This window comes from Balaenoptera ricei, chromosome 12, assembly GCF_028023285.1.
Source record: "Balaenoptera ricei isolate mBalRic1 chromosome 12, mBalRic1.hap2, whole genome shotgun sequence".
Lineage (NCBI taxonomy): Eukaryota > Metazoa > Chordata > Mammalia > Artiodactyla > Balaenopteridae > Balaenoptera > Balaenoptera ricei.
Window position 1 is genome coordinate 67,757,681 of NC_082650.1, and position 20,887 is coordinate 67,778,567.

General features: G+C 42.0%; 1 protein-coding gene and 1 long non-coding RNA gene across 2 annotated transcripts in view; both read right to left on the reverse strand.

Moving 5' to 3' along the window:
- The window catches only part of LOC132376366 (uncharacterized), a 122,464-nt gene that overhangs the window by 45,105 nt on the left and 56,472 nt on the right, over positions 1-20,887 (reverse strand). The gene's annotated exons all lie outside the window — the stretch shown is intronic.
- Positions 10,554-11,633, reverse strand: LOC132376365 (mitochondrial transcription rescue factor 1-like). The gene has a single exon (XM_059942047.1). The coding sequence runs from the start codon at positions 11,379-11,381 to the stop codon at positions 10,659-10,661; it is 723 nt and encodes a 240-aa protein (XP_059798030.1). The 5' UTR covers positions 11,382-11,633; the 3' UTR covers positions 10,554-10,658.

A 20,887-nucleotide genomic window follows, 5' to 3' on the forward strand; every position in this document is an offset into this window, starting at 1 on the left:
GAGGAAAGCCCCTGAAAAGACTTGACTTCCAGCTCCAAGTGGTGTGAGAGTTTGGCCAGAGTTGGGCTGAGGTAACAAGTCCAAGGTCACAGCCACTCTGGGGCCTTCCTCATGCTTCACAGTTTGCCTTCACTTGGAAGGCCCCCGGCAATATAAAGGGATGGTCCACCTCCATTTTTTTCTATACCTTTGTGCTTTTTCTAATTCTCCTACCGTGCATGCATACCGAGTGTTCTGGTGCTGCAGAGGAAGAATTGTATTTACAGAGGCCATGAGGTTTTAATTAACTGGTCTAAATTGTTGAATAAATGCCTGCATCCCTAGGGATCAAACCCCAGCTGAACAAGAGGAAAGAAGCTAAGTCTATCAACTGAGACAAATTCCTAGGAGTAATGTCTAATTAGTGGCTCTTTCTCTACCCAAGAAGAAAAGGACTATTGACGTCACCCTAAAATGTAAGAGTTTTCATGAGATCTTGAAGGTAGATGTACGATCAGTCATTTTCAACATGAAGAATGCAAGGCAGGGGTGCTATTCAAATTAGTTCACAACTGGGAGGAAAAGGGGTTCCAACAACCAAGCCAGTTGCCCTGAAGGCCCAGCTACACCAGGTGTTAGCCGTTTGGCTGCTACAACCTGGGGGGTGTTCCAGGAGGTCCCAGAGGAGGGCAACGGAGGGATACCCAAGGGGCTCAGAGCACAGCGATTTACCAGCCAATGGAGAAATATTACACTACTTTATAATAGCTACGACTATAGCAATGTTTGCTGGCTAACTCTCAGCTTGAATTTACCACTCCTTGGGTCCCAAGCTGGGGAAACAAAGAGGCTGGTCGTCAGCCTTAGCTCAGGTTAGGAGTTTAGAAATTTGCTTATTTTCCATTAGGGCATGAGGACAGGAACACCTTTCAACACGAGGCAGTTGTGACTAATTGATTAAAGGTGAAGAAGGAGACCTCAACGTGGGGAGGGGGTGGGAGTGTCAGAACCTACCTCATTTTGAAGACAAGATCTTAGATTTCCACTGGTGTGTCATCACTCCTGGACAGATGGTGGGTTTTAAACCACATTCGAAATGTACAGTTAGTGTTTCAGTGAAGGTTTCCTCTTAGATGGGAATCAAATTCCAAAGCATTTGCTTGGTGGGTTTTTTTAAACGCATGTTCTCTAGCTAATATCAAGCCAGTCACAAAAAGAAATGCTCATCGATCAATGGAGGATGTAGACCCGTATTTTTCTGGGGTCGTTTTAATTTGCTGCCGGCCTAGGGCATACTGTTTTTTCACCTCTTCTGCCAACACAGCCATTTTAGGTAGAAAGGGAGAAGTCAGTATACTCATGAAAGGGAGAAGCCAAGGTAAGCTTCTGTGTGAAAGCAAAGTCTGTGCTTTTATGAATGGCAGGGTGGGTGTTCCAAAGATAATTGCTTTTTGATCTGAGTGATTGAAGGAAATGACTTTTCTGAACGAACCTTGCACGGAATTCAGTCAGTCAGGGCACAATTTCTTTCACATGCCACAGTTCACCCATCAATCCCACCCCCAGATCCCCCGCTTCCCGTGTGGACTCTGCTTGGTGCGCAGAACAGCCCACACCCGCTTTCCAACCACCATCAAAGAGCAACAAAGGAGAACAAACAAGCTCTCACCATATCTGAAGCTGTAAACTAAAATCATTATCCCCATTCCCTTGTCGCCTACAGAGTTTTCAGTCCAGGCAAAGTTTTTATGCTTTTTTAAATGAAGTTCTTCAAGGCAGGATGTTTGAAGCAGTCATCCAAGCTTGTCATTTAATGGAAACTGTGTGCAGGAAATTGCCAAGATGGAGATATTTGAGTCAAGCAGCCCTCTAACTGGGGGGAGGGAAGTGAAGCAAATTCTCCCGTCTACATCTTCTGAGTTCTGTGGGGGAGGGTTATTAAGAAGACCAGCCCCCCTCCCAGAGGATGGGGGATTGGGAACACCGGCTTTAGTGTGGAAAATCTCTCTCTCTCTCTCACACACACACACGCACACATAGACACGCACACACCCCAAATTGCAGTTTGTCAGAGCTACACATCACCACCTCTCCCCTACTCCCACTCCCTGGGAGAGAAGGAGGAGAGCACAGCTCAAAAGCAGTGCCTAAACCCAGGTCTAAGAATAAACTGGACCAAATCTTTCTGGTGACTGTAATTGTCAACATTTATGATCCGAGAAACAGGTTTAATTGTCTTCTGGAAAATGGGTGGTCTTGTGTTGTCACCTAGACAAAATGACGGCTGTCTCATGCCCTCATCTGGGCTCAGCTTTGCCAAACATTGTGTGTGCTAATTAGCGGGTCCTCACACCCGCCTTGTGAAGGCAAGTGAGGGGCCCATTCAGCGGCCCTGGGAGGTGGGAGTGAAAAGCTGGCACTTTGTGGCCACCACCCCTCCTTCCATGGCAGCCAACGTGCCCAGCTGAAGGGCTCTCCTGAGCACTGAGCCCGAGCAGAGGAATTGTGTGTTCTGACATCCTTTGCTGATGACCCCAGATGCCACGTCATTAAAAAACCCTATAGCTTTTTCCTCTGATAGCAGTTTTGAAAGGAGAGAAAGGGAAATGGGTGTTAAGTGAATGCCTCTTCTATACCAGGCAGTGGCTGATTTAATTTTCCCCAGAGCTATTATACCATTTTCCAGATGAGGAAACTGAGGCTCACAGAGAGATAAGATGGATTAGGAAAAGGGGATTAGGTTAGAGAGGAGAAAGGGAACCTCCCATCCCTACCACCAAAAAACAAAAACAAAAACCAACTCTGAGGTCCAGGCAACTCACACTGACCGGACCAAAAGTACTGTTTTCCTAGTAGCTCCAACCAAATCTAGGCTGGCACACAGAAGGTGGTGGCGACCTCCCAGGATCTCCGCCCCGTCCTTTATCCAGTAGATTCTAATCCTAAAGGGAACCAGTGACTGTCATAGTCTACCTGGCATGGCTCTCACCAGTCCTGCTCCTTCCTTACACCTCTCCAGGTGATTTCTCTGTCTTGTCCCATTTCCCTTCTTAATCACAGGATCCCTCACCCCACGAAATCCAATCCCTAGCTGATTACTTGCCTGGCAGACAACTTTTAAGTACTCTCCATGGCAGTCTGTAAAGCCAGAATAGTAACCCCCAACACTCACACCTGGAGATTTTGCACAGTAACTTGTCAGTGGTTTGGAAAACATTAACCCCACCATAAAGGCGCAGATAAAACCCTGTCTTCCCTCTCAGTTCTTTTTTTCTTAACTCAAGCACAAATCTTCCTGCCCACTAGAAAGCTGATATTTTCTTTTCGATAACTATAAAAATTAGCAACTTGGATGCACTGGGGAAAAAAAGATAAACTGCATATGTTCTTGCTTCTCTTTTTATCTAACCGAACAGTACAGTGTTCCTGGGACACAGATGCCTGCTCTGTGTAAGTGATCGTCATATAGGGCTTGGCATCCCTCATCTATCACACTGCCCTCTGTGTATCTACAGGGCTTTGAATAATCAAATCTGGGGGGCTGTATACCTTCTTGTTGTCCAAGTTCATTTCACAACACATTGGTTAAGCTGGATTTTTAATATGTCATCCAGGTCAATGTCAGTGAGCAACTCTGAAGGCCTAATGAAGGTGTTTCAGTAGACAGAAGACGGGCAAAGTGGTGCCATGTTCCCCAGGGGGCTCTCTCCCTGAGCAATTCCACCCGAACCTTATAAACACACACTCTTCCTTGCTAACCTCCAGTGAGTCAAGGCTGTCAGTCATTCCCAAGCCAGCAGTGGTTTTATAAAATGCACAAAGGATAATTACAGAAAGACACCTCCACGAATGTTCACATGTAATCTTACCCTAAGACTTGAACCCAAGCTCCCACTTGAACCGTTTCCTACATAACTTCAATCTGGCAAACACAATAGTACGCAACTGCTTGGAGGGAGAGAAGGAAGCAGGGGTGGAGGTGGGAAAGGGGAAGTTCAGACTAGCACAGCCCTGATCTTGAAGATTACTGTAAATCCTTTAGCACTGTTGAAACAATTAGATCACTTGATTGGCCTTAACCATGGCCTTGTGACCATGTCTATAATGATACGTAGAAATGTGGTTTCTGTCCCTAACATTTTATTTTTAAAAATTACTTTTGCTTTAGACATCGCATGAATAAAAATTTTATTTACTGCACTCAGTTTCAAAAGTTGTTTTAAACAAATTTTAAACTGCACTCAGTTTCAAAAGTTGTTTTCTTCCTCAAAATTTGGAAGTAGATATTTTGAAATGGTAAATTTCACTCAAAAGAGTTTTTTTCAAACACCGTCTTTTACAGTTGCAAATACTAATACTTCTGAGATGCAAATATTCACACAGCATGAAGTACTGTGCTATCTACCACTGTCACACTAAAACAAATAGAACATATGGTCCCTGATGTTTTATAAGTCTCCTGAATTATAAAACCAAATAAACAAATAAGCACATATATCCATCACAGAGCCCATAAAACTAAAAATATACATGTCAAGTTCATTATTAATTCTCACGCATGTCTCAAGAAAGATAGATGAGACAGACAGAGAGAGATACAGAAGAGAGAAAGGGAGAGGGAAGCAGAGAGGGCAAAAAGAGAGAAAGAAGAAAGTACAAAATCAACCCCTGGGGCTCCAGATCAGGGCTACCGCTGGGGGAAGTCGGGGGCTCCTCGAGGATGGGGGGGGAGGCACCTTTTCCCATTACATCCCAGGATGGCAGAGGAAGCAACAGGCTCTGACAAGATGGGACCAAAGATGGTTGATTATGTCACAGTAATCAACCCTAAAATAATGCTAACTATGTGCCAGAGACCTTAAATGTATTAACCACCTAAATCTTCCTAACAACCTGTGAGATTTAAACCCCTATTCAGATGAGTTTAAATACAAGGAGTCTAAGGAACTTGCCCAAGGTCATGCAGCCAGAAACTGGCAGAGTCAAGATTAGAACCCAGAAGGCAGGCTCCAAGATGCATGCACTTAGCAGCCGCTGGGCTCTGTTGCAAACACACTAGAACTCACCCCACCGTGTGCGTTACTCCATCAGGCCAGGCTCCAAGATGCATGCACTTAGCAGCCGCTGGGCTCTGTTGCAAACACACTAGAACTCACCCCACCGTGTGCGTTACTCCATCAGGCCAGGCGCCTGAGAGGCTTTGCCGATAAAGGACCCTGCCTAAAGACATGCTCAGCCTTTGGGTCACCTCTGTCCGTGTGATACAGTCCTCTGACCCTGCTTTGGCACAGTCTTTAGCTTCTTGGAACTAGATTCGAGTTTTTGGAACTACCAAAAATCAGAGCCATGCATGGTGAACAGGGTGAGCTCTGGAAAATAAGTTTTTAGGTGAACAACAGTGGATGATGGTGACGGAATGAAACTATTTTCCTCATGTGGCCCAGGAACTGCTTTGATAGAACCAAGAGGGGGTCCACGCGTGTTACAAGCAATTGTGCATTATTGAAATTCACATGCAGGGGTCATTTGGATCTTTCTGAGAAGTTTGCTTGTTTTGATCACTTTCCAGTCAATTCCACACTCTGTCACTTCTCACCGTGTTTGAGGAGCGTTTCCTTTTAAGTATAATATTTATCTTTAGTATAGTCTCTTGTAACTTTAGCTCTCCCACACAGGCATCTAGAGCACTCTTGTCTTTCCTGATAAAAAGTAGTAGGTGTAATGACTTTGGTAGGACTGAAATAGGAATCCTGATCTTTTTTTTTTTTTTAATAAATTTATTTATTTAATTATTATTTTTTTAAATTTTTGGCTGCGTTGGGTCTTCGTTGCTGCGTGTGCTTTCTCTGGTTGCGGCGCGGGGGCTACTCTTCGTTGCTGTGCTCCTCGTTGCGGTGGCTTCTCTTGTTGCAGAGCACGGGCTCTAGGTGCGTGGGCTTCAGTAGTTGTGGCTTGCAGGCTCTAGAATGCAGGCTCAGTAGTTGTGGCGCACGGGCTTAGTTGCTCCGTGGCATGTGGGATCTTCCCGGACCAGGGCTCGAACCCACGTCCCCTGCATTGGCAGACGGATTCTTAACCACTGCACCACCAGGGAAGCCCAGGAATCCTGTTCTTTTAAACTCTGATATCTAATGAGAGATTTACCAGAAAGAAGTAAAACGACTTCAGTTGCCAGACCCCACAGGCTGCAGTGCTTGGGGAATTCCCAAAATCCAAGGGGTCATATTGCTGGCTCCAGGAGTTGAATTTATTAGTTCATGCAGAGTTAACTAATTAGAATGAGAGGAACTGACTCACACTAACTCTACACATTAGAAACTGATGTATAAACCAGACTAGACGTTTATTTATTTGCCATGGAGGAATTGTCCTTCCCATAATTATACAACCTATTGTGACCAAACACAGTGTATTTCTCCAGTGTGTTAAAACTGATTTCTCTTTCTGGATTTCAAGAAGGCTCTTGATCATTTGTCACCATTCCATCACTTCAGACTGTAGACATTACGATAGATTAAGCTACTAATCCTACATTAGGTTATTTGTTTCAACCATTTCTTCGTATTATCTTCTATGCTTGGTCATCTCAAATGGACTGGCTATTTCCCAGCCCATCTACAACTCACCTCTTGATTTGGGCAACCATATAGAATTTCTCAGTTAATGATCTATGTTCCTTACTTGGTGCGTTAGAATTCACTTGTATGTTAGTACTAAATTTAAACTAAATAAAAACAAAAGTTTAACTGTTCCCTCCTCACTAAAGACAATTACAATAATAGCTGACATTTGTTGACTTCCTACTATTACCCAGGCTCTGCTATAAGCACTTTGCAGGTATTAACTTATTTAACCCTCACTACCCTAGGAGGTAGCTTCCATGATTCTCCACATCTCACAGATGAGGAAACTGACCTGAGAAATAACTTTCTCAGGGTCAAAGGGTTAATAAGTGGCAGAGCTAAGATGCAAACACAGTTTGATACCCACAGTCTTAACCACAACACTAAATTACCCTCTTAGACTCTTTGCTACTTGGGTGTTATGACTATTACAAATGAAAACAAAACAAAACAAAAAAAGGAAGCAGCTGTTTTTCTCACTTGCCCTGACCCTAGCTAACTGTTCTTCACTTTTTTGCATTTTATCCATGCAGAACAAAGCTATATTTGTAATTAAACTCCAGATAAGTAAGTACCTGTTTTTAGCAGGGCCAAAAATTTGAGAAGGTTTAGCTGCAGCTGATAAAATATTTAAATCTGATGATGTTTAGGATGGAATGTAAAGATTCTTTCCTGTGTCATCAAAGCCTTGGGATATCCATAGATCGTTCCATTCTGCACTTTCCTAGTCGTTCCCTCACAGACATCGCAACCCTCTCCTCGAGTTTCTGGGGCCCCCAGCTGGGGACAGCTACACCTGGGCATGAGAACAGGGAGCATGATGGCTGCAGGCAGGACAAGCAGATAGATGAGAACAAAAGATAATGGAAATATTGGGCAACTGTAACTATTGTCCACTTCTGACTGAGAAATCTTAGGCAGGTCATTTAATTGTTCTGCCTCCGTTTTTCTCCCTTTGAAATGGCATTAGCAGTACTTGCTTCTGCCCACCTCATGAGGGGACTTTTGACACTACAGAGGCAATGTTTAGAAAAGTTTTTTGCTCACTTCAGAATGTCCAAATAGAATCCAAATTTGTTGTGTATTTTCTACTGCTGAACACCTGCATGAGACTATTTTTAAGCTACTTTCTTTTAGCTTTCTTATAGCAGCAGGTAGATTTGGACAGTTTGACCTTGGTCCAGTCTTAAAAAAATGATCCAGCAAAGCAAATGGCCCGCGTTGGTGATGGCTGAGGTGTGGTGGGAAAGACTTGGAGTGAGGATGCTTGGGTTTGAGTCCTGAGTTCAGGCCCTGCCATCTGAGTTGGGTGAAATGGAGGCAGTCACATCCTCTCTCAGACTCAGTTTCTTCATCTGTAAAATGGGATGTTTTAGAGTTGTGATGAGGACATAGGGGAATGCATATGAAGGGGTGTCATGATTGCACAAATCTAACTCCTAGTCTACTTCTCCTTCGTTTAGCATTGGAAGAGACCTCACACATTGCCTGGTCCCATCCTTCCATTTACAGGTCAGAAAACTAAGGCTCAAGGAGGTCAGATGACTTCTCCAGGGCCTTGTCTCCTGACTCCTGTTCTCACTCCCTCTCTACTTTCCATGGTTTTTGAGTGGCTTCTTACAACAGAAGACGCAGGGCACCTCTGTGGACAAGCAGCTTCTGAAAGGACAGAGAGACAGAGGGCACCCTCCCAGGATGCTAGTCAGCTTGTACCTCAAGTGTGAAGAAGAAAAGTCTACACTCAGGTGTCAGCCAGAGCTTGGAAGAAATAGATTCAGCCATTAAAGTAATCCTCGCACACCTCAGTGAGTAAATACAGTCATCCATATAGGAACGAGGTAGGAATAAAACAACAGGTGTTTTGAGATGATTACATGTATTTGTTACCGGGGACATGCAAAAGCCATTTCCAAGCATTTATTATTTTCATTTAACATTTATTCAATGAAGAGTGTTGCAGAGCACGCTATCATAATCTGAGCCCCTTTTGACTGTGTGCACAGCTTTTCAGATACCTGCAATTTCTTCCTCTTACTTACAAAGATGTTTATTGAACTACAAGAGGTAAGTAAACACCTGGAGAGATCTCAGAGGAAACCTGTTGAATGGTTCCTCTCCCTAATAGAAGGGATCAGATAGATACCTGAACCTCAGTGTATCCCAAAATACTCCAGCAGAAGGAATTAAGCCTTTAAATGTCCATACTACTGGTATGCAGAGAGAAGCAGAAAATTTCAGGGTTGGAAGAAACATTATGATGGGGTCTGGATGCCCCAGGATTTTGTTAAAATGTAGATTCTGGATCAATCAGTCTGCAGGTGGATTCTGAAGTTTTGCGTTTCTAACAAGCTCCCAGGTGATGTTGACACTGGTTTGGGACCACACTTTGAGTAACAACTCCATTCACTATGCACCTGTTCTTAGCTATTATTGGATAAAGCAAATAAAGCTTTGCAAAGCCTTTTGGGTGCTTGTATTAAGAAAAAATATAAGTTGATCAAGATATCACTTATATGTGGAATCTAAAAAAATGGTACAAATGAACTTATGTACAAAATAGAAATAGAGTTACAGATGTAGAAAACAAACTTATGGTTACCAAGGGGGAAGGGGGGAGGGATAAATTGGGAGGTTGGTATTGACATTTACACACTGCTATATATAAAATAGATAACTAATAAGAACCTACTGATAGCACAGGGAACTCAATACTCTGTAATGACCTGTATGGGAAAAGAATCTAAAAAAGACTGGATATATGTATATGTATAACTGATTCACTTTGCTGTACAGCAGAAATGAACACAGCATTGTAAATCAACTCTACTCCAATAAAAATTAATTAAAAAAAAAAAAGATTGTCTCTAAGTAGAGGAGAAACAAGTGTTACCTCTATCACCAAAAAGAGATAACTGAAAGTCCTAGTTAAGATTAAGGAATTTGCAATTTAATATATCACTTTCTCCAAGGGGATCTACCTTTGAATCAGGGCTGGAGGGAAAAGAGAATGCTGAACGCAGCGTTCCTCTAATAGCGCCATGGCAGGCCCAAGGGGCGGGTTGGTGGGAGACGTATCTGGGGGAATGTGCCCTTTCTAGCACGCCACAGCACTTTCAAATATTCTGACTCTGGAACCTATGTCTTTTGAATCCTATACCTGAAATAACCAAAAATAAATATCTGTATGTAATTTTATAGACATTTCAGCCAATTTCCAAGTGTAGAAGTTTAACTTAAAGGACTACAATCACCATAGCTTAAGCAACTTTGCATTTCCCATGGTATTTAGCACAATGCCTTGCTCAAAGTAAAGCCCTAATAAATATATTTTGACTGGAGGTGGGGGTGAGTAGAAATATATTCATAGCCCTGGGAGGTATGGTGACAGGAAAAGCTACTAGTTTTTCATTGGTTCCCATAGGTAAAATTACTATACAAACTGGATAATTCAATTATTTTGCCCTCAATCAATTGTTCTCTTGTAATCAATTCAGTCTTAAACTTTACCGAGTAGGTCCTGGATTCAGCTTCTCTACACGGAGAATTTCTGGTGTTTGGGGGCTCATGTAGCAACCAGTTTGTCACCTAGGACCATAAAAATTCCAATACTCTAAAAAAGGTCTTCACATGACAGTTGATCCAATGTGACAGTAGATCAACGAATGTAAAGATGAATTGACCCTTAAAGGACTCTACAGTCACTGAATAAATGATATAAACTTATTCTGATTATGAACAAATTTATTTCAACTTTCCTTTTTTCACCGAGTATTTGTTAATACATTGAATTCAAAACACCAGTTTTTTTTTTCAGTTGAAGAACTTCAATCCTAAGATGTCAGATTAGAAAACATTTTAAATCACAAACCTTTTTATTAAACGTGAGGGGAAATGAGTTAGGGTGAACTCAATAGAAGGTAAACACAGAGTTTTCTTTTCTTTTCTTTTTTTTTTTTTTAATGGTAGGAGAACTTTATTTTAATAAAAACGTCCTCTTTTTAACCTGGCCCCTTCCCCACCACTAGAACGCAGCTTTATCGCTAAAAAGCAATCCATTTATTTGAGCGTACTCTTTTTAGGCAATTTTAACTTTTTCCACCGCCGTAACACCACTCTGTATTTCTCACTGCTGGTCTTCTCTTCAAACACTTTTTTCAGGAGAATCCGCATCACTGTCTCTGTTTCTGCTTCTCTATCCTCTCCAATTAGAAGATCCAATGTATCTCCCACTTTCACCGTTCTACTTTTCTTCCATAATTTTTCCCCGTTCAGCCTGAGTTCACCTTTGTAGAATGCATCTTCCACTTTGTTTCTTCCGATATCTAGGCCCGTCTTCAGGATAACATCGTATCGGAAGGACTGCACTACTTTGTCCAGGTCTTTATAGTCTCTGACCGCAGTGGGGTCGTCCTCTGGCTCCTCTTCCTGCTCACTCATCTCATGACGCTCACTCTCTTCATCAGAGTCCCCTTCATCCTCCACTTGTTGCAGAGTCTTTGTAGTGGATTTTTTAGAGCTTACATTACTTTTGAGTCTTATGGAAAATGGGAAAATATATTCTTGAGATGTTAAAAGCCCTGAGAGTCTCAGTGAGAAAATGTTATGGAAAAATGTTTTATAATTTGAAGAATTTAACTTGGTACTAGACAAATATAAGTATCGATTCCAGGAAGCACAGTGTTTTTGTGAAGGTGTCCCTCGTAGCGCTCCGCAGAGCCCAATCCAGGCATCTGGCTTTCTTAAAACACCGCTGGGCGACCTGACACTTGTCATAGCCATGGCTCATACGACCTTCCCGGGTCCTCAAGGTCAAGGGAAACGACACCAACGTCCTCGATCTCGCGGTCTGTCTCTGCAGCCAACAGGAGCGGCCGGGCCCACGGGCAGACGGCCTCGGCCCGCCGGGTTCGCAAGGCCCCTAAGAGCCCCCGGATCCACCGGGCGTCCCGAGCTGGCCCGGCTGGGGCAGGACGCCAGAGACTCACGCGGAGACCTGGCACGAGCGCGGGCGGGGGACTGGAGCTCGCCCTGCCCGTATTTCCCATGTGCTTGCTGTGAAGCAACAGAAGCGGGAGCGGACAGGGGGCACCGCACGTCGGGCAGGGGCTCAGTTACCTGTACGTCAGCGCCGCTCCCCCCTTCCCGCCCCCCACCCCCCAACCCCACGGCTTCGCCGAGCTCCCTCGAGTTTTCAAATTACAATTATATACAGCTCAGTCACAAAGCTCTGTACGCTTTTTTTTCCAATCAGCTTTACTGAGGTGTGAGTTAAAGTGTGCAGCTTGATGAGTTTTGACAAACATGACTGCCACTGCCACCAAGATATAGAATACTTGTCTCATCCCCAAAATTTCCTTCAATTCCTTTATGATCAATGCCCACCAACCTTGACAACTACAGATCTGCTTTATGTCACTATGGTTTTGCCTTTTCTAGTTGTTTATATAAGTGGAATCACACAGCAGGTAGTCTTTTTGGTCCCGCTTCTTCCACTTAGTCTGTTGCTTTTGCGATTCATCCTATGTTGTTGTGTCTAGCAGCAGTTTGCTCCTTTTTATTGCTAAGTAATATTCCATTGTGCGGATATATCATAAGTGGTTTATCCATTCAGCAGCTGATGGACATTTGGGTTGTTCCTAGTTTGGGCCTATTGTGAACAAAACTTCTATGAACACCCATGTACAGGTCTTTGTGCTGGACATAGCTTTCATTCACCCTGGGTAAATACCTTCGATGTGGGATTGGTGAATCATATAGGAAGTATATATTTAACTTTATAAGAAACTGCCAGACTGTTTCTCTGAAAATGGCTGTGTCATTTTGCATTTCCACCAGCAGATTATGAAAGTTCTAGTTGCTTTACATTTTCACCAAAACTTGGTACTGTTAGTCTTTTTCATATTTGCCACTCTGGTGGGTATAGCAGTTATCTCGGTATCTTAATTTGCATTTCCCTAATGACTAATGATGTTGAATATCTTTTTTGTTCCTATTGGGCATTCATATATCTCCTTTAGTTCACAATTGTTTATAATGGTTTTAGAGTAAAGGTGGCCCCACTTTAAAGATCAATGAACTAAGGCCACAGAAAGAAAATGTAAATGCTCACATTTATGCCACAGAGCTCCTGAGACAATGTCCTCAAGGAAGAAATGAGAGGTTTTATTAAACAGAGTTAGGAAAACTGGTATGTGTGAATTTCCACGAGTACATTTGCTAGTCTACTAAATAGAGAGAGAGAGATTTTTAAACACAATAGTATAATTTTCAAGTGAGAAAAAAATTAAATCCTAAATCAAATGAGGGGAAAGAAAATACCTTAAAATGTTAATTCACAATTTTTAAAAATCTCAGCTTTAGGTAAGATTTTGAGATAAAGTGAATATAGTATGGTAGTTTAGAGTGTTGGCGGTAAAGCCAGACAGTCTGGATTCAAATCCTGGCTCTGGCACATATGTGCTGATAAGCCAGGTTGTTGAGCACTCTGAGTCTAATGTCTTTAATGTATGAAATGTATAAAATGAAAATAACAATATTATTATTATAAACAATAATAATAAACAAAGGTTTGTTGGGATAACACATGTATTTAGAATGGTGTCTGGGGCTTCCCTGGTGGCGCAGTGGTTGAGAATCTGCCTGCCAATGCAGGGGACACGGGTTCGAGCCCTGGTCTGGGAAGATCCCACGTGCCGCGGAGCAGCTGGGCCCGTGAGCCACAATTACTGAGCCTGCGCGTCTGGAGCCTGTGCTCCGCAACAAGAGAGGCCGCGACAGTGAGAGGCCCGCGCACCGCGATGAAGAGTGAGTGGCTCCCGCTTGCCACAACTAGAGAAAGCCCTCGCACAGAAACGAAGACCCAACACAGCCATAAATAAATAAATAAACAAATACTTAAAAAAAAACAAAAACAATGTCTTTATAAAAAAAAATAAAAAAGAATGGTGTCTGGCATGTATTAAGTGTAATGTAATAAATATTAGTCATTGTTATTATTATGATGATATTATTATTATATAGACACTTGAAAGCATGAGATTGAAATACGTAGCCACTGAGCTAAACAAACAAACGTAATTTTCTCTATAAATAGACCCTTTACAAGATTGACACTTGAGATCAATCCAGGTCACCACTGGTTGGAATGAGGTCTATTTGCCACCTCAGAACACGTTTAAGGAAGACTCATTTCTGCAAAATCATCCCAGGTAATATGCTAGATGAATTGTCCTCCTTTCTAAAAGGAAGACTTCACCTCTTCCAGTACTAAGAAAAAAGAGCTGAGAGAATGGTTTCCTGAAAACAAACCCATAATTTGATGTTCTTCAACCCAAATAATTAGTCAGTGGCTCCTAAGGAGTTTCTTTGTAAGACATTCTGGATATGAGGCCAATCACTTGCTAGAACAGCAGCTTCTAACCTAAGCTATATTAAGGTAAAAATAAATTAATTAAAAATTATTATAATCAATTAATTATTAAAAAATTATAACCAATGAATTATAATTTTTATTTTTTATTTTTATTGAACTATAGTAGATTTACAATGTATTTGTTTCAGATGTACAGCAAAATTATTGAGTTATATGTATAAATGTATATATTCTTTTTTTACATTCTCTTCCATTATAGGTTATTACAAGATATTGAGTATAGTTCCCTGCGCTATACAGTAGGCCCTTGTTGATTATTTTATATATAGTAGTGTGTATATTTTAATCCCAAACTCCTAGTTTATCCTTCCCCCCATTTCCCCTTTGGTAACCATAAATTTGTTTTCTATGTCTGTGGGTCTATTTCTATTTTGTAAATAAGTTCATTTGTATCCTTTTTTTTTAGATTCCTCATATAAGCAATATCACATGATATTTGTCTTTCTCTGTCTGGCTTACTTCACTTAGTATGATAATCTCTAGGTCTATCCATGTTGCTGCAAATGGCATTATTTCATTCTTTTTTATGGCTGAGTGATATTCTAATGTGTATATATATATCACATCTTCTTTGTCCATTTATCTGTTGATAGACACTTAGCACCAATAATTTGATACTGTATTTAAATTAACATTTTAGTAATCATTTCATTTTCTACCTACTTGTGAAAAATAGTACACATATATGTAGGGCAGTTATTCATTAAATCAACTAAAAATGCTTGCTGAGGACCCTTGCAATCACTCCAAGTACCCCCCAGGGTCTAGGGCTCACAGATGGGGAACCTCTATACCAGAACATACATGCAGATTTTTTCAGCCTTGGCTCTCCTGAGAGAATTCCCCCATGTTGTGTTCAGTGACATCTTCTTGCACTAAGATCGTAACAATTTCACCGAGAGTTTTGTGTTTATCGTGTAGAATGTGTGTACAAGTCACATACCGTTGTAATGGCCTCTAAGCCCAGGAGAGACCGTCCAATTTCTTCAAATACTTAAATGTTCTCTGCGTTCTTGACTGTGGTTTGTGGTATCTTCCTTCTGATTCTAGCAGGATCCTTTCTGTAACTGGTCCTAACTGCTTTCTGTAAGGATGCAGATTGCAGAGACAGTTCCAACTAACTCAGTGAAGGCCCTCCAACTTCTGGACTTTTTTTCTTCTGCATGACAAAGATGAGACTTCTTCTCCGTAGAGATCACAGGTGCATCTGTACAGGTGTGAGTCCCTTGTGAACCCCTAGGGGAAGCCATGACTTGTGGGGTCAGGTCCCACCCATTCATCTCCTCTTCACGCAATGGTGGAAAGCCAATAGCATTAACACAGGCAGGGAGGTGAGTCAGCAACGAATTGTTCTTATGCAGCAAAGACCAACTGGTGGTTCGCTTTTTTAGTGAATTCCAAAAATCTGGAGTCATTTGAGTCCAAAGGGGGAACTTGTGAGAGCAAGGGCAGGGCAGGGGGAACAAGGAAAAAATAGAAGCAACAAAAATATGCCTTCAGTGTTTGCCTGCTCATTAGACCAGCACTGAGCCAGTACTCCTATGGCCTGAATAACTGATACTTTTTATAAGTAACTGAAGAGCTATAAAAAGCTTAGCATTTAAGAAAACAACAAACAGCTGTGTCCAATGAGCAAGAAAAATCTAAAGAAAGAGCCTGTCTGAGTGGCAAGAGGTCACACTGCTTCTTGAGGAAGTGCTAAAACATGACTAACATTTGCTACATCAGTGTGTTTTCCTGGCTGGTCATACTACTCTTCCTTTCACCTCAGCACCACTTCCCCATTGATATAGAAAAACAAATGCATGTCACCAGAACGCTCAGCAATATTTCCTGGAAACAGCATTTCTTTTCTGTGCACTTAACCATGTGTTAGGCAGTGGTACACACGAGGGGTTCCTGATCAGCAGAGTGAACAAACACCTTATGCAGTCAGGCTGAGCCTCACTGCCCTGGGACCCCTGGGCTTAGTTCACATGTGTCTTGAGGTCCCACACAGCTGCCCTTCACTTTAACGGAAAATGCCATCTGCAGGAACAACAGCTAGCAAAAGGCAGCAATAACCCTCCCTACTTCCTCTGGTAATTATCCATAAACTCAATAATGAGGCAATTACCAGTGGGAGGCAGTATGGTAAAGTGATCAAATATATGGGCTTGGGGCTCTGAATTCCAACTCCTGCACTTACTCCTGGGTGACCTTGAGAAGTTAACTAACCTCTCTGCACCCCAGCTCCCTTAATAGTAATTAGTAAGTCAAACAAAGTCATCTTCCCCTAGCCTTCAGCTGAGCCTTTGGTGGGCTTGTTAGACAATGGTCTATGATGGCTCTAAGAGGGCATACATCCATTTTCCCTAATTTCCAAGCTTTAGGTATCTTTTCTTAATGGTACATAATAAACGTTAGTTGGGACAAACAATAAGTGAATAGGAAAATGCAGACCTAGATCCAATCATATCAATAATTACATTAAATTTAGGTGGATTCAACACTATTATTTAAAAAGCAGAGATGGTCAGAACAGATAAAAAGTAAAACCCAGCTATGTATTGCCTATAAGAGATATACTTTAAACATAAGGATTCAGATCAGCTGAAATGAATTGGATGGAAAATGTGTGTCATGCAGACAATAAGCATAAGGCTGGAGCAGCTATAATAATATTAGATAAAGCAGACTTCATTACAAAGAGTTTGCCATAGGAAAAGAGGGACTTCTCATAATTCAACAGAAAGACATAATAATTATAAATGTATATGCACCTAATAACAGAGTTTAAAATACATGCAATAAAATAGGCACTTAAAGGGAGAAAAGACAATTCTATAATCATAGCTGGAGATTTTTAACACACCCCCCCATAGCAATTGATAGAGTAGCTAGACCAAAAAATCCCTAAAAATGTAGAGGATTTGAACCATACTATTAATAAATATCAGCCATAATTTTCTTTTCCTTTGATACACATTTTCAGACACTTGCAAAGCTGCCAGTTCTGGCTCCCCACCAGCAAGGAAGCCACTCAGTCCATTGTCCCTTCAAAAGGCACAGAAGTGTGGATGGTGTCATACTTGGAGGAGCCTTTCAAAACTTAGTCTACGGAGAAGTGTCTGAATGCTGCACGGTGGCTACATCTTGTTGTTTTTTTTTTTTTTCCTCTTCAGCCTGTTTTATATGAACCAACTCTAGAATCACCAGTCTGTTCCCACAGCCATCCTGCCATCTGCTAGGCTTGACAGCCATTGCTGGAGCTTCCAGAATCCTTCCCTAAGATATCTGGAGTGTCGCCACAACAGATGTTTAGCCATCACATTTCATACATACTGCCTAGGGCAAGACCTCCCTCCATATGAGGAAAGTGTTGGAGGTCATGTGGAATATTAAAATCCTTTGAAACTGTCCATAGCAAAAGAATTTACACTTTGGCTCTGCCCCTTAGGTGAACTCCAAAGAAAAGAAAGAAAGAAAAAATAAATAACAAAAAAAATCGAACTTTTGAAAAATGTAAAAGATCAGGTTGTACCTTGAAAATATTTGCTGCTGCATCTTTTCTGCCTAAGGCTGTGAGTTACATTGCAGCCTTGCATTCCACAGAGTGTCTGCAGGGTGAGATATGTGTGATCCAAGGGCCTTATTATCCCAGGTGAACTGGGCAAAGACTTCCCCAAATAAGCAACTTATTTTTCTTTCACTTGAGGACATGGACCTCAGGTAGATAAAGTTTCAGTTAAAAGGTCTGCCTGCAGAGAATTAGACACTTCCAAGGCTTGTGGATTTCACATGTGTTGGCATCTCTAACCACCATAAATCTCCTTTCCAGCATTCCATTCATCCCAACAGCCCTTGCTCTGCCAAGGCCATGATGGAGGTTAGACAAAGTCTAGGGATTATGGATGTGGGACAAGAGGGGGCCTTTGCAAAGGTTTTCTTTAAGACCCATGATTTAAATAGTCCATTCAGGGGACTTCCCTGGTGATCCAGTGGTAAAGAATCCGCCTGCCAATGCAGGGGACGCGGGTTCAATTCCTGGGCAAGTAACTAAGATCCCACATGCCTTGGGGCAACTAAGCCCGCACGCCACAACTACTGAGCCTGTGCGCCTCTACTAGAGAGAAGCCCGCACACTGCAATGAAGACCCGCTGCAGCCAAAAAAATTTTTAAATTTAAAAAGAAAATTAATTAATTAATTAATTAATTAAATATTTTTTAAAAAGTAGTCCATTCAGTCATAGGCTAGGGCAACAGAAGATCATGGCATTGATAGAGGCAGAGAAACCATTTCTGAATAGTGAAGGCTTCTTGTCTCAGGATGCCCTCCCAACAAAGCAGTAGCTCCCAGAGAGAAGAATCTACTATTTTCAAGCCCTTTTGCCTCTAATCCCATTGGCAATGTCGGTATTCTCTCCTTAAGGAACATTCCTAGCACTTCGTCTCCCAAGTGGCAATACCAAAGCCCAGTCAGCTGCAGAAGACGTGGCCATCAATCACAAGATCTCTCCCCACCTTTAGGATCTTGTTTACCTGGACTCTTCCCCATGATATGGCCTGTTAAAAAGGAACACAATTATACGATTCTCCCCTTCTTCAACAGAGTATTATTCTTTGCTCAGAAAGAGAATCTGGTTCATTCCATGACTAATCTTTTCAGTGCTCTGGAAGGGCCAATAGGTGACAGGCATGAGGGGAAAGCACTTCCACGAACACATTTTTTACTGGAACTTGTCCTTTTGCAAAGCTCTTCTGCCAGATTCCATTAGGAAATTGCAAGCAGATTCATATATCCAAGTGCTTCTCTCTCTCCTCCTCATAAATATATAGACATCACATGGCAGAGAGGGAGAAGGCGCTGACTCTCTTGCAATGGCATACCCTGCACAGCAGACGTGTAGGCAAATGCCAATACTGAACGCGGTAGTGCGTGCATATATGCATATGAATATATATCATGTTATTACTCCTTGGCAATGAGATTCCAAGTAGCTACAGAGGGGAGGGAAAAGTCATAATCAATACAGCTGCGCTTCAGAATGTCAACTGAAGGCAGACAATGATACGAAGATGGGCAAGGCTGTCCCTAGCAACATGAAAATAAGAGCCAGGACCACCTAAGGATTGACTAGGGACTGGGCCAAATTCCAGCCCTAAACTCATCACAAATTATGCTAAGAGCTCCCCAGGGAAGGCTCCAATTGGCATTTTTGAGCCACACATCCCATTCTTTTGATACAGACATCAGGACTGCCTGGGAGACTGTCGGAGAACAAAAACGCAAAGCAAAAGATGAATTCGGAAAGGGCTGCTCTCCCTTCCAAATTCTTTCAAGTTTCCCGAGAAATCCTTCAGCTCCTTTTAGACCAGCTGATACTATTATTCCACTTTGTCATTCAGGTCCCTGATGAAGGGCACAGCCAGCGCGCAGAAAGGTAAAGAGAACAGTAGATGAAAATGTCAGCGGACGGGTAGGAAGGCTGCAGCATGGCAGAGCCTTCCAGCTGGAAGGAGAGAAGAACCACCCCCAACCAAAACCTATTTTTCAGGGAATACACTTTCAGACTGTTTTCCTTCTTCTTCCAGGAACACTTAGGTCTTGTCTTTTTGTAGACAGAGACATACACTTAATCACAAGCATATTGTATGAAAGAAAAATGTATAGACCTTCTAGACCTCCAAATATATAGCAACGGTTCCAATTTTCATTACCAGAAATAACTAGAGGAAATGAGAAGCAGGTGTGGGAAGGCTTCCCTGAGCGATGCCAGGGCTTTGTTTTAATTCAGTCGTGTATGGCCTGCCACTACCTCCCGGCCCTGCGGCTCACATGCTCAGAGGTCAGGCTACTAAAATCAGCCAGATACACACAAATTCATTTCTTTTAGACCCCAGCTCTACATGCCTTGCCAGCAGAACACTGCACCAACTTCTGACAGAAGCATCACTGTATCTCTAAGGTAATAGAGGTTCTTCTTAGGTGACACAAAACGTTTGGGGCATAGCTTTGGGGAACTCAGAATTCATCAGAAGAGAAGTGCTCATATACAAAAGCATGGAACGTCTTTTGGGTGGGTGGTAGAAATCTAAAATAAGTTCCATATTTCTTCTATTGGTAAAGTAAATCTTAATGGAGTATGGAATATGTGGCTTGTTGGCATTGGGAACTGTTCAGATCACATACATTTTTGATAATGGCCTTTGTTTGAGGACTACTGCCTGGAGAAGAGGAAGGATGAGGTAGATCTGAGGATCTACCTTTTTTTTCCTTTTCATAAATAACCCACATTTGCTTCTTTTCCGCCTTTAGGCAGCCCTTTTAATGCTTCGAAAATTTAGAGCCGCCCACAAATTAAAAAGAGGACATTAGCATCTGCTTTGAATATATCTACCAGAGACCAAAGCCCACAGAGGAAGAATAACAGTTAATTTACTGGACAGGAGTCCATTGCAAGTGCCTGTTGTAGGATAGTTCTTTGTTAGTTTACAACGCAGCTCTGGGATGATCACATATGGAAGTTTCAGTAGAGAAAGTAGGGTCAGGAATGGACTCAAGCCCTGGTTCTGCCACCTCCTGGTTGCTGACCTTTGACGAGTGACTTAACCTCTGTAGAACTTAATTTCCTTATCTATAAAATGGGGGGTTGAACTAGATGATTCCCAAGGTCATCTTCTGTTATAAAATTTAATGATTCTAAGTCTCCAGCCCTCTTGGAAAAAGCATATCTGGCTATGTTTGTATGAATTGACTACACTAAGCACTGTAATGAGCTAAAAAGACTTCAAAGTGACAAACTGTTATAACTGACACTAAGAGGGTAGCCATGATCCTAATGAATGAATTTGCTCATAATTCATCTCCAT